This window comes from Clupea harengus, chromosome 21 (genome assembly GCF_900700415.2).
Source record: "Clupea harengus chromosome 21, Ch_v2.0.2, whole genome shotgun sequence".
Taxonomy (NCBI): Eukaryota; Metazoa; Chordata; class Actinopteri; order Clupeiformes; family Clupeidae; genus Clupea; species Clupea harengus.
The window spans coordinates 4,381,002-4,395,240 of record NC_045172.1 but is presented as its reverse complement, the minus strand read 5'-3'; the positions used below and the strand labels follow the sequence as shown (position 1 = coordinate 4,395,240).

At 45.1% G+C, this 14,239-nt stretch overlaps 1 protein-coding gene across 6 annotated transcripts in view; it reads left to right on the top strand.

Annotated features, from left to right (window-relative positions):
* The window catches only part of gulp1b (GULP PTB domain containing engulfment adaptor 1b), a 38,427-nt gene extending 24,238 nt beyond the window's left edge, over positions 1-14,189 (top strand). For 3 of the 6 annotated variants that reach the window (XM_031558403.1, XM_031558401.1, XM_031558404.2), the window contains 10 exons: positions 3,327-3,388; positions 6,359-6,430; positions 6,810-6,908; positions 7,645-7,782; positions 8,473-8,589; positions 9,037-9,123; positions 9,595-9,822; positions 10,893-11,082; positions 11,609-11,703; positions 13,227-14,189. In XM_031558403.1, the coding sequence (XP_031414263.1) occupies positions 3,327-3,388; positions 6,359-6,430; positions 6,810-6,908; positions 7,645-7,782; positions 8,473-8,589; positions 9,037-9,123; positions 9,595-9,822; positions 10,893-11,082; positions 11,609-11,703; positions 13,227-13,298 (1,160 nt within the window). In that variant the 3' untranslated portion in view covers positions 13,299-14,189. Of the gene's footprint in view, positions 1-3,326; positions 3,389-6,358; positions 6,431-6,809; positions 6,909-7,644; positions 7,783-8,472; positions 8,590-9,036; positions 9,124-9,594; positions 9,823-10,892; positions 11,083-11,608; positions 11,704-12,546; positions 12,558-13,226 lie in introns of all 6 variants that reach the window. The other 3 variants (XM_031558402.1, XM_031558406.1, XM_031558405.1) reach the window with 3 other exon arrangements.
* Positions 14,190-14,239: the final 50 nt, after the last annotated feature.

Genomic DNA, 14,239 nt, shown 5'->3' with positions numbered 1-14,239 from the left:
GCCTCCTCTCACTCGCTGACCTTTCGCTCGCCTCCACCCCCCCCCCCCCCCCCCCACCACACACACACACACTCCCTCCACCCACACATTGAGGGGAGGCAGGCACACCGTGACCTTTTCTTCAGCAGCATCAGCCCAGCAGTGAAAGTGCTGCCATCTCCTACAATCAGGGTCTTCAACCCATCTCCTCTAAAGGGTTGCAAATGGACTGCATTTGTGTGTGTGTGTGTGTTTGTGTGGGAGGGGGGTGATGTTCCAGGCAGCCTCTCAATCAAAGTCTAATTAAGACTTTTAAAAGCAGGTGAAAGGATGCTGCAGTCAGTCAGTGGCTGGATCAGCAGTGGGCTGAGGTGGAATAACCATCAGTGGACTCCAATCCCCCTAACGACACGCAACAGTAGCGGGGTCCATGTAGCCTACATTCTTACGACTAGCTGCCAGGTTTCGTCTAGGAGCTGACAGTAGTCACCCAGAAGCAGAAACCGTATTCGTCAACAGTAGTGCTGTCATGTTTTCTTGTTTTCTTGTTTATTTTGGGTTAGTTCAGAGGCGACGGGCCATGGCTAATGCTCCAGACAGCTGTCAAGCTTGGGCCAGGGTATTAAGGGGAAAGGCTCTTTGCGTGAAGGTGTCAGGTAGGATGTGACAGGACACACCACTCCATTGGCGTCATGACTTGCGACTCCGCCAGACGGCCGTTGAGTGGGCGCGTCTCCCTCTACGGGCATGACTCAGGAGGCATCTCTTTTCCTCGTCTGCGCCCAGTGATGCTGAGTAGACATGGCAGCTCTGTGGCTAATGTGGTTTGAGAACCTGTGCGCTTGTGAAAAGTGTGGCCAGTTTCCTCCAGTTTTACACTCTCCTCCTAACAGTATACCTGAGAGCAGCATATGGAGATACGCTCATTGTCTGTTTTCCTCATATCAATGTAACATGCCATAAAAACATGCTTGATGTATGAACTGAATGTGTGTCTATGTAAGTATGTGGACGTATGTATCAGAATCACAAACAGTTTTACTACCTACAGGGAAATAAATATATATACAAATATTTAATATATACATGTATGTGTACATATATGTATACATGTGTATGTATGTGGAGAACCTGCATGTATAAATAAAAAAAAGTATATATGTATATATAACCTGCGCTGACTAAGCAAAGATCCAAAGTCTATCAAACACTGCACCCTGTGGCCAAGCGCACGAGGCACCCCACTGAGGGATGGAGCCCAATGCTGATGGTGGCACAGTTTGAGAAGGCAGATCTGATGACAGAAGGTCTCCTGGAGCCCTTTCAAAGTGCTTTCCACAGAGCACAAAGCTCCCTATGGCTCATCCATCAACGGATGGCCTCACACAGGCCAGGGGACAGACAGGAAAGGCAGTGGGACAACCTGACACCCCCCCCCCCCCCCCCCCACACACACACACACACACATGCAGATATTTTGCAATAGGAAGCCATTTGTTAACATTTATACTGACAATATGAGAGAAGAGGGGGACGGAGAGATTGAGAGAAAAGTGAGTTTAAGTGAGACAGAAAATGAAAGAGAGGTAGCAGGGAGGGAGGGAGGGAGGGAGGGAGGGAGGGAGGAAGAGAAAAGATTAAGATGGGTCGAAACTGGGGGAAAACAGAGGGGGCGAGGGAGATGAAAACTCATTTTTGCACTCGTTGTCTCGCCGGGGAGAGAGCAGACAGTTTCATCTAGTGCGGGAGAACGCATCAATTCCGTGGGATTTCATTTCCACAAGTGTCTCGTCGCCAGAACGGATGGGTTGAAGAAAAGTGGTTTTGTCATGCGCATCCAAACCAGCCAACCTTGGTGTGAACTTTTTGAACTTCGTGAATCAACTGCACACAGAAATGAAGGATACTGTGATATCAGCAGACACACTTCTCTCCAGCAGTCCAGTCCAGGAGTTCTAGAGTCTCTGAGCGGTACTCTTACTGTAACTGCAGAACCGACACACACACACACTGTGTTGCCATCAGTGGCCTGGTGGAGGTGATCTGGAAAGAGAGAACTGTTCCGTTGTCAACAGCAGAATGCAGCAGACGGTGTTCCCACCTGTGGTGTGGTCAAGGAGACCCAGAGAGACGGAACTGTTCTGTCATCGGCCGACCGCAACAGACTGAGTTCTCAGCAGTGGTCGGGACAAAGATATCCACAGAGAGGGCACTATTCCCAGCCAGCCGCCCAGAGGTCAGTGGCAACAGCTGGACAGTGAGTCACGGTCAGAGGAAGGAGAGGAGAGGAGAGGAGGAAAACGGACAAAGACGGGAGAGGATACGTTGCTACAATGCCTCTAATATAGTTTAGCCCCAAAGGTGTCTAAGTGTCTTTAAAAAAACTTTTAAACTTCTAAATATCCAAAGAACTCCAAAGTGTGGATTTTGCTGTAACAGCAGAAATATATTTAGGTCGCAGACAATCCCTTTCCTCCTATTTTTGCTTTCCTATTTCCCCCATTAACCATTGCTGATCTACATCACGGCTTAAGGCATGACAGTGTATTGTAGTATCTCTGTATTGAAGTAGGTCTGTTTACAATCCTGTGTGGAGCTAGGTGCAATTGTTCACAATTACACAACAGCATTAGGATCCCAGTTTGCTGTAAGGCCTAGAGGATTGAGGAGTTGGATGAGTGCCTTTCCTTGTCATGCAGAAATAAAAGAGTGCAGAGGAGACGAGAAGAGAAACACATTTGCTGCCTCTTGTTCTCAGCCTTGCTCAGGAAAACACAACCCACTACTGTGACAAATGGGCTCTCCCATTTATCTCCATGCCTACAGACTCTGCTCAGGTGTGTGTGTGTGTGTGTCGGGCACGCGTGTTTGCATGTCTGTGTGTGTGTGTGTGTGTGTGTGTGTGTGTGTGTGTGTGTGTGTGTGTGTGTGTGTGTATGTGCGTGTGTTTATGTGCGTGTGTGAGTGTGAGTGTGAGTGTGTTTGTTTGTGTGTGTGTGTGTGTGTGTGTGTGTGTGTGTGTTTGTATATTGGTGTGTTTGTGTGTATGTGTGTGTGTGTGTGAGTGTGTGTGTGTGTGTGTGAGTGTGTGAGTGTGTTTGTTTGTGTGTGTGTGTTTGTATATTGGTGTGTTTGTGTGTGTGTGTGTGTGTGAGGGTATTTATTTGTTTGTTGACTGTGTGTCTACAGTAGCACAGTGGGCATGGACAGAAGCGTTCTGCCTGAGGCCAGAGTCCTACAGGATGCTTGGCTAAATGGGGGACATTTGTCTCCCCACCCGCATTGTCTCCTTTGTTGCCGTTCAGCCTCCGCTCTCCCTGAGCCTCTCCTGCCTTTGTGTGTTTCAGATAAACCCACCATGCTCACCCCCGAAGCCCTGGTGAAGCAGCACGTGGCGTACAACGCTAAGGTATGATGAGCCACATTCACTCTGCTCTCCTTTTCTTTAACACTCGGCCTCTGGTGAACTTAGAGTCTGCGTGGAGAGGGTGTGTGGTAATTGTGGCTAATTATCTGTTTGCAAAAAGCAAACTCAGTGAGACTTCTGGGGTCTTTTGAACCTGAACAATGTGACTCAAACACAGCAATCACAGAAGCTTTGCTAATCCAAGCCACTGTAGATGCTATTTTGTAATTTTAAAAGGCTGTAAAATCCGTACAGTTAAGTGTGAAATGGCCACAGTCTATGAAGGGGGGTGTGCTAGGCTATTCTCCTTTTTCGTTTGAGCACAGCGTGCAGCAAAGCCCCCCCCCCCATGGCGAGTGGGGAAAAGGGTCTCTTTTTCCAGAGCCGTAAATCTCACCGCATTCATCTCCTATTGAACATGACGCCATTTGACGGCGATGACACGGGCCTGTCGTAAACATGACACATAAACATGTCCTCCCCATCACTCACACTAGTTTATGTCACTCCACCAGGCTCACAGGCACAGCTAGCTAATGTCTGTTTCCTTTTTTTCACACACAGAAGCCCAAACACAGCCCCCACCCCCATCACCATCACCACCACCACACACACACACACACACACACACACACACACACACACACACACACACACACACACACACACACACACACACACACACACACACACACACACACACACACACACACACACACAGACACACACACACACACACACACACATCACCCAGGTGAGAGCTGGCTTTCACTGGGAAAAGGGCAAGACGTTCCCTTTGGAAATGTGACCTGGCTCCCCAAGCCCCATACAGCTCCGCTGAAATCCAACCCTCACCCCCGGTCCCCACTCCCACCCTACGCCATTACACACCAGCCAGCGATGCCCCCTCCACACACACACACACACACACACACACACACACACACACACACACACACACACACACACACACACACACACACACACACACACACACAGAGACACACACAACACACACACAGAGACACACACAACACACACAGACACACAGACACACAGACACACACACACACACACACACACACACACACACAGACCCATACCTCCCCGCCCTCAGAAGCAGCACCTCTGCCAAGTTGGACTGCAGGAGCCTGAAAAGCAGGAGAGATTCATCACCCTACTCAGTTCTGGGCTCGGCACTGTGCTGAAGGCCAGGTTGGGAGGAGAGGAGAGGAGAGGGGAGGGGAGGAGAGGAGGAGAGGAGAGGAGAGGAGAGGAGAGGATGGGAGGAGAAGAGAGGAGAGGAGAGGAGAGGAGAGGAGAGGAGAGGGGAGAGGAGAGGAGAGGAGAGGAGAGGAGAGGGGAGGGGAGGGGAGAGGAGGGGAGGGGAGGGGACACTCTGCAGGGGGTAGGAGGTGTTCTGTTTAGATATCACCTTCCCAGAGGCTTTCTTTGGATCATCTCAGTGTGTTCTGTCTCTTTCCCTCTCTCTCTCTCTCTCTCTCGCTCTCTCTCTCTCTCTCTCTCTAAGACACACACATGCACTCACACACACTCATGAATCCAAATGTGTAATGTGTACACATACTCAGCAGGAGGTGGAAATGGTTTTTCAAAAAGGCTTTTCTGGATGGCCTCAGTGTGTTCACTCACACACACACACACACTCTCTCTCTCTCTCTTTCTCTCTCTCTCTCTCTCTCTCGTGTGTTGATGTGAGGGCCCTGACACACACACACACACACACACAGGATTACACACACAAGCATACACACACACACACACACACACACACAAGCATCATACACACACTCTGGATGGCCTCAGTGTGTGGCTGTGAGGCCCCAGACAGTGACGTAACTCTTGAACCCCATCAGCGGCGCGTCAGATCCAGAGTTGTCATCTCCCTCCTGGGGTGTCTCTGGGCTGGAGGGGAGTGCTGCTGTGCTGGGAGTCTGTGGAGAGGGGATGAGTGCCACACAAGAGGTCTCTACAGCTGGGCTCCCATCCAACTCACTCTCGTATTTGAAGCACATTTTTGAAAATTCGGAGTCTGTGAGCGTTTCCATCCGCTGTGTTATGTGAATAAAAAAATGTTCACTCTCTTAATCAAGGGAGTTGTGAACAGCTATGGGTTCAAAACTGGAGGTTGTCAGGGCAACTTTAATGGAAACACGCAACGAATGTGATTCGCATTATACCCTATGTGAATCGTGAGTTAATCCACCCACTCCAGTGAATTCATTTCTTATACTTAAAAGAAGCATTTCCACCCCTATTCAAAGGGTCAAAATGTGCATTAAAGAGTTGGATGGAAACCCAACTTATAGTCCTCACTCAGTGTGGTTATTACATCTGGAGGCCATCCCCAATATCGTCTCTTATCCTCGTATCGCCTGCTGACTTAGACAGCTAAAGTATCTTACATGGTGGTGTGTTTAGATGCTTGAAGAGCCTGGCCTGGATATTGATATAGATGTTTCTCAAGCTTATCTCCTTAAGGGTTTTATACGTCCAGAAGAGTTAGCTGGCCAGTAGTGGATAGTAGAGATCCTGGAGAAACAGTGGTGAACGGAGAGGTCTTTGAGAGCCAGCCAGGCAAATCAGAGCTGATAATGTCTGACAGCGCACAGGTTCGAGGTGTTCTCTAACTTGGCAGTTTTTTTCTTATTGATGAGTTCTCTGGATGACACCTCTGCCAAGTTTAAGAGCAGAAAAGTTTCTTTCTTTCTTTCTCTCTCACACTCTTTCTCTCTCACAAACACACACACACACACACACACACACACACACACACACACACACACACACACACACACACACACACACACACACACACACACACACACACACACACACACACACACACACACACACACACACAGACAGACATTTATCAAAGTCTGGAGTCGCTTGCCAGCACGGCACTGATTGTTTCTAGTGCTGTCTGCTTTGATTTTTTGTCTGTCTCAGTTCCTGGGGATCACCGAGGTGGACCAGCCAAAAGGCACCGACGTGGTGAAGGTTGCTGTACGGAAGCTCAAGGTACCTTCACACTCAGCTCAAAGCACTCTAATCTCCTCCACTGACGTCTTTTCCTGGTTTCACTGTTCTGTCATTAGCAACAGGTGGGCACTCTCTCACGCACAAAAGAGCCAGGTGGCACGTAAAAGTTAATTGCTTGCCTCCGGCCAAATGACATGGGACAAGTATGCGTGTGTGTTCTGTACTGCCCTCTAGTGGAGTGCATGAACATCACAACCGGGGTGTCAGTGATAGAGATCGAAATTTAAAGAACTGTTTGGGCACTTAAAAAAAAATTTAAAATCAGACTCAAATAAGTAAATGATGAAAAGCTCAGATTGAATAATTCATACGCATTTTTGTTTATTTCCAGTGTTGTTTTTTTTTTTGGTGTTTTCAGTTTCAAAGGCACATCAAGAAGTCTGAGGGACAGAAGTCTCCCAAAGTGGAATTGCAGATTTCCATCTACGGAGTGAAAATCTTAGATCCAAAGACAAAAGTGAGTGAGTCAGTCTCACAGCACATCAAGCCCAGGACCTCAGGCGTCACTAATTAACACTGAACACTGAACGTACTCTCACTGACACATTCTTTATTAACACTGAGCACTGAACCTACTCTCACTGACACATTCTTTATTAACACTGAGCACTGAACCTACTCTCACTGACACATTCTTTATTAACACTGAGCACTGAACCTACTCTCACTGACACGTACTGACATTTATGTTTCATCAGTCAGCAGACACTTTCATCCAAAGCGACTGTTTAGATGTGCACTGTGTCCGGTGCAGAGCTACATGACCTTGGTGTTGTTGGCTTCTTGCTCTACCAGTTCAGCTGCAAGAGCACACAGACTATGTCACTGAAACTGTAATCTAGACCTACTGTGGATTTGCATATCTTTGTGTTTTGTTTATTTTTTAAAAGATACAAAAAGTCATTTTTTAAAGTAATGTCGTCGTCGTCGCTGTCCCCCCCCATAAAAAAAGACTGGAAAGGAGAAGGTGATTCATACATGTACATTAACAGGAACAGATTTACATTTCTGTAATGTTAGTGCGAGCAAAGACAGTGAGTGTGATGTATCACATAATAAAAACAGTCTCTTAGTTTAATTAAAGGTGAGCTGCAGAGTTGCATCGCATGGCCTCCTGAAGTCCCCCCCCCCTGAGCAGCACAGCAGTGGAATTGCCCTATTCGGCTGGAACCTAAATGACGTTGTCTCCGCAGGAAGTACAGCATAATTGCCAGTTACACAGAATGTCCTTCTGCGCTGATGATAAAACGGACAAGAGGATATTCACGTTCATCTGCACCGACCCCGAGACCAAGACGCATCTGTGCTACGTATTCGACAGCGATAAATGTGTAAGTCAGACATGTGGCCGGTGATGGCTGAAGTTCTTCTGTACTGTACTGAATGTCCTGTTAGCCCAGTGATACCAGACCCGCTCACAGCACAGTCACACTCACAGCAGAAACAGGCCAATATTATTATAACAGTAACAATCCATTTGAACAGTAATAATACATTTGTCCTGGAGAGCACTGTTTCTTCTTTCTCTGTAGTCTCTCAACCCACCACCCTCATTCAGACAAACTCATCCAGTCCCTGACCGCAGTCTGCCATCTTTTCCCCTTCCTCATCCAATCAAATTTCCTTTTCAATTTTAGACCCCTCTTGCCCCAGTACTCCCAATACTCATCCTTTTAGCATATTCAATCATATTATATATGTATATATATATATACATTTATATTCAATCATTAATAATTACTTCTTGTCTGCCTCTTTTGTCCATCCCCCTGAACCACTCTTGTTTCTTCTAATGTCAATGTCGATGTCCTTGTGTATACAGAAAGCTGTAATTGAAATGGATCCATTTTTTCTGCAGCAGTCATTACAGTATTCATTTAGCGCTAATCCGTGTTTAACTTGACCAGCTCTGTTTGCTTAAAGGATTGCATGCTTTTACTCTGCTGTTGACTGTTCTCCACCATTGTGTTTACTGTTTGTGTTTACTCTTTGTGCCCTCATTGTTTGCTGCTGTGGCGCAGGCAGAGGAGATTACCCTCGCCATCGGTCAAGCGTTTGACCTGGCATACAAAAAATTCCTGGAATCCGGTGGTAAAGATATGGAGACCAGAAAACAGATAGGCAACCTACAGAAGAGGGTAAAGGTTCAATAGAGCATGAGATTATTTGTTTGTGATGATATCAATTCATTTATTTGCTACCTATGCATTTATTAATACACAGAACAAGATGTTAAATTCGTCTTTCTAGTACTAAGGGGCTTGATAAAGCTCAGGCTTGATTGTCATCCAAGATTGTATTGAAATTGACAGTACTTAGCCCAACACTGTGCATCACTGTTCTGCATATAATTCTGAGTGAGCTCATGGTCCTGAAAATCTCTATCAGTCTTCCTTCACTATTTGCAGTATGTCCCAGCTCTTTGTGTCATTTATTGTCTGTATAGTTGAGTGAAACCTCCAGTTTCTCTCAGGCAAATGATTCAAATGTAAAAGGTACCGAATCGATACGTTACTCCTAGTTTCGCCCTCCATCTTAAGCTTTTTGTTTCTTGATTCAAGATCTTTGTTCTTCTTCGATTATAGATTCAAGATCTAGAGGCCGAGAACTCCAGATTAAAAAAGCAGCTGCAGGATTTGGAGGACCAGCTGACGAATGGCCAGGTTTCTCCAGTATGTTCTCCCCTCATTTTGACAGACAACCACTTCAGCAAGAAGGCACTGCTTTCTTCACAGTACTCACCCATCCCTTGCCCTAATTTTGACTTTAGATGATTTGGATGAATTATCTTCGTGCTGGTGTTCTGGTCTACTTTTTACATATGTATGAAGTTGAGTAGAAACTGTCAGTTTAAAACTGTGTAGTTGACAACAAGATGAAATCCAAAATGGCGGTTCAGAAATAGGCCCTCTAACCCTCTATCTCTCACTAGCACTCCTCTTTTGGTCTGCATTTTAATTAACTGTCATCTTTCACTTCCACCTTTTGATTGTATCTAACCCTCTAAACAAAAAGAAAACTCTTCCTCTCTCTTTCTTCGTTTTTTCCCTTCCCTCTTCCTTTCTTCCTTCTTCTCCTCTCTCTTTTCCTTTCCTCCTCCTCTCTCCCTCTCTCTCTCTCTCTCTCTCTCTCTGTCTCTCTAGCTCCTCCACCTAAACCCCAGTAACGAGGCCTTCATGATGCAGAGGCCGTCGGCTCTGTTCTGGTGCGGCGGTGACCTGACAGCCCTCGCCTGTCTGGAGATCTCCTCCCTCACGCTCACCCCCGCCAGCTCCCCCGATTCCAGCCAATCAGCCGGCCTGATCACGCCCCCACCCTCTAAACCTGCCCAATCAAAGCCCCTCTGCAACCACAGTGTGCCACGCCCTCGCGTAATAACCAGAGCTTTTCTTTCCTTTACTCACCCACTGTTTAACGCTTTGTGTTCCTGCATAAGTGGTTTTCTCTGACAAAAGCACATGCCTTTGGCAGTGGTCTGCTTTTCTACCTCACTTTACAAGAGAGAGTTTAAGTTAGTTCAGCTTGTACCATCGGCTAAATGAATAAATGTAAATCAAAAGACTGTAAGAGAAAAAGATAGGATTACTCAACAGATGTTTCTTTAAAAAGGCAAATTGATGGATTTCAGGTCTCGGGTCTCCGTTCCACACCAGTACCTATGATTTAATAACAGTTCCATTTAGATTAACTTATTTGGCAGACACTTTTATGCAAAGTGACGTAAAAGTGAATTCGATTCTAAGACAAGAAACAGCCGATCAGTCATGTCCCAAAGGCCACATACTCCAACACCACATGGCAGACAACCAAAGCCATTTAGAATGCAGCAACATCCCTACTCTATAAGCATGATATGTAGACCTACGGTGTATACACACTTTGATATTTCTGTGCCAAATCATACTGTACATGTTTACCTCTGTACATCTATACACCAAAGAAGAAGATGAAATGTTTGAAATACTCACCCCTCAAGAGGATCTTCTCCTGCTTCTAGTTTATAGTTCCTGTAAGTAAATCTGCAAAGGGGAATCTTTTTGATGAATTAGAGCTCAAACTAAGAGAGAGTGGTAATCTCAGAACACAGTGCACACACTTACACACACACTTACACACACACTCCAGACTTTGAAAGGGATTAGAATGTTTAAAGTTGAACTTTGATTTGATTCAACGCATTTTTTGCCATATTGCATTTAAAATCCAAAAGTTGCAGTTAACTCGACTACATTATGTATAAAGGTCTTAACTACACTCACCCACGAGGGAAGATCAAAGTCAAAGCCAGTGCCCCTCAACCCAATTGCAGCTACTAATTACTTATTCTGCTTTGAAGACCCCATCAGCACTGACACTTCAGCATGTTCAGCTGATGGGTGAGGTTCAGGAGCTAATCAAATTCATAAATGACCTTTGAACTTTGACCCCCATCTCCCACCAGGCCGGGAGCATCCCTGTGCGAGGGCGGTCCACGGACGTCTTTGACATGGTGCCCTTCTCCCCCGTGTCACCCATGACAAAGATACCGGCCAGCAACGGGGACAGCCCGCCCCCCTTCACACCACCTCCTCCTCCTCCTCCTCCTCCTTGTCTGCCGCTGAAGGAGAGGAGTGAGTATCTCACTCTGACCGGTATATGTGAGGCTTCAGGCCTTTTTAAATCCCCTCTTACATCCTCTGGCTATAACTGACATTGGCATAGAGTGAGACTCGTTGATATTGTTTCTGCTTTCTCTCTTTCTCTCTTCTGTTCTCTCCTCTCCTTTATATTCTGTTCCTCCTTTCTCCCCTCTCCTCTCCTCTCTCCTCTCTCCTCTCTCCTCCCCTCCCTTCTCCTTCTCCTCCTCCTCCTCTTCCTTCCCCCTCTCATATTGTTTCCATCGACTCTCTCCTCTCCTTTCTCATTTCTCCTCTCTCCTCCTCCTCCATCCCCCTCTCTCATGTTGTTTCCATCTACTCTCCTCCTCCCTTCCCCTCCCCTCCCCTCTCCTCTCTCCTCCTCTTCCTTCCCCCTCTCATGTTGTTTCCATCGACTCTCCTCTCTCCTCCTCCCCTCCCCTCCCCTCTCCTCTCTCCTCCTCTTCCTTCCCCCTCTCATGTTGTTTCCATCGACTCTCCTCTCTCCTCCTCCCCTGTCTTCCATTCTCCTCTCCTGCAGGGATGGACCTGTTTGGAGCTGAACCATTTGACCCTTTCAGCAGTGTGCCTGCAGACTACTCTCCCGACATACAATCCAAGCTGGAGGAGATGCAGGTAAATGCACGCACACACACAGACACACAGACACACACACAGACACACACACACAGACACACAGACAGAGACACACACACACGCACGCACACACACAGACACACACACACACACACACACACACACACACACACACACACACACACACACACACACAAATACACTGATCTGTTGTGTAAATGGGGGTAAAAGCAAAGGCTTTAGCTACAATGCTCTTACATGCACGTAGTAAAAATAAAACCCTTAACCAGGGCAGATCCTGGTAAAGCGTGGCTTATGGCTGGAATGAAACATTCAGAAGGCAATCAATAATTAATTAAAGCACTAGCTAACATGCAATCGTGATTTACAACTTTTCAAAACTCAAAAATGAGACTTGAATTATAAATGGTTTGATCTTACAAATGGAGGCTTACATAAGTCGTTATTGGGATTTTTCTCTGAGCCATCACCAGATATAAATTTTAGTTGAAGCCATAATGTAGGTATTTATCATTGAGGGAGAGGGATTTTGCCTTTGTTGTTCTGTGGTTCCCTCACGAAAAGTCAGATGGGAGTTGCATTTGTCATCCCAATGACTGACAACCACTTCTCTTAGACAAAAATGTCAACGTGGTGACGGGATAAGATTGACAGTTACAAGTGCTTTGACTTTGAAGCCAAAAGTAAAAAATAACTGGTCAAATATTTCAAAGGTTGCATGTCCGTGTTTCAAATTTGCTTGAATTTAGCATTCCAACATAAGAGCACACTTTCTGGTTCCTTCTTCCATTTTGATATGGCAGTATTTTAGTATTTCAGTAACAGCAGTGATCTTTCTGCTCTCGTCTCTCCACGCTGCAGCGGCAAAGATGGTTTGTAAACCCGTTTCTTCCTCCCAGGCTTGATATAACCCCGAGTGCTACTGTCGCTGTTGCCACCTCCTGGCTTCTCTGGCTTCTGTCACGTGTTTTGTGCCGCAGCCGCCAGTCACTCACTGTGACTTCCAGCTCAGTTCAGGGCCTTTCAGATCGGGATTTTTCTCCCCTGCCTCTTTGCATTTCAATAATCAGTTCAATGATAAACTGCCTCTGAATTATTTATGTGTGCGGTTGAAAGGAAGCTAACTTTTCTTCACCCACCTACACCGAAAGTTGGGGCTGAACTGAACTGAGTTTGTTACTGTACTTCTTTTGTAAAGATGGAAATTTATTTTGCTTCATGGCCCAGAAAGCATGCCCATAACAGTGTGTGTTTTATATGTTTTCATTTTCATCAAGCTCGGTTGCTGTCCTCAAATGTTTTCACTTCCCTCGAGACTTCTTTTATTTCTTCATTCATTATTTTTTGAAAGGCAGAACAGCATAATCAAGTCTGCGCTCCTAACTCTGGCAGACTGTTACATGAACACTAAGTGGCCTATCAGGGTCTAGTCTTGTGAAGTGTCATACACAGTGCATGAGAGTGGCTATTCGTTGTCATAGGAAATAGATTTATTTAGAAAAACCACTTCAATGTCTTTTTGTGTTTTTTTTTCCTCACAGGCGGGGTTCAAAATGGGACTAATTCTGGAAGGCACTGTGTTTTCAATGGATTCAGTGGATAGTCGATGTTGATGTCAAAACTAAAGTTTTTATGTAAATAGAAATGTAAGTTGTAAATGACTTGAAATGATTTCTTGCTGGAATGTTAAATCAAGATCAAGATTTCAGTGTATTTCTATTTACATTTTGCATTGTGTCAAAGAGAAATACTGTTAAAGCCACTTATGTGGAGTTTTTTATTTTTGTAGGATGAATGAAACGAGATGGATATATGTAAGGCTCTGAGCATTTAATTATTTGATATCATACAATGGTGAAATTCATGTATTTGAACCTAACAATGAAACTACCAACTCTTTAGAGGGCATTTTAATGTAATTACAAATTTAAATCTATTTAATTTAGCAATTTCTTTATTTTAGAATTTTGCACATGGAAGAACTTGAAAACTTCTTCTGAATTTATTCTATGTTCACCGGAATATTGTACTGGTGGCACTTGCATTGATGTCTATGAGGATTTCAGAACAAATCCTAACATAGTGACATAATATTTCACCTACAAAGCTGCTTTGCATGTCCTCATAACTCAAACTAACATTTATCATCGTTTAAAACACACATTTACACCTTTAATCATAATTGTTTGCATTGCAAAGTTGCTGAATGTCAACATTTTTGTTTAGTCCATTTAGCCAAGACTTTTACAGGGGTTTTTTTTCCGGGTAAAATTTTGGTGATTCAAAGCAGTTGTATTAACATCAGCATGTACACCATACCAGCACTTCCCCTCTTATAACCACTATTACTTTAACTATTCTGTTCTTTCAAGAATTATTTCTATTCTTACATCAATCTTAAGAGAGGTGGAAACCCCAAGATGTGCACTTACACAAAGGCTTAGAACTGCAAATGTTATGTGTTTTTCTATTCTATCTGGAGAATAAATTGTAAATGTCCTTAATTGTGAATGAAATTAGTCTGTTTTTGTAGCCAATGTGATTATGGTCTTGA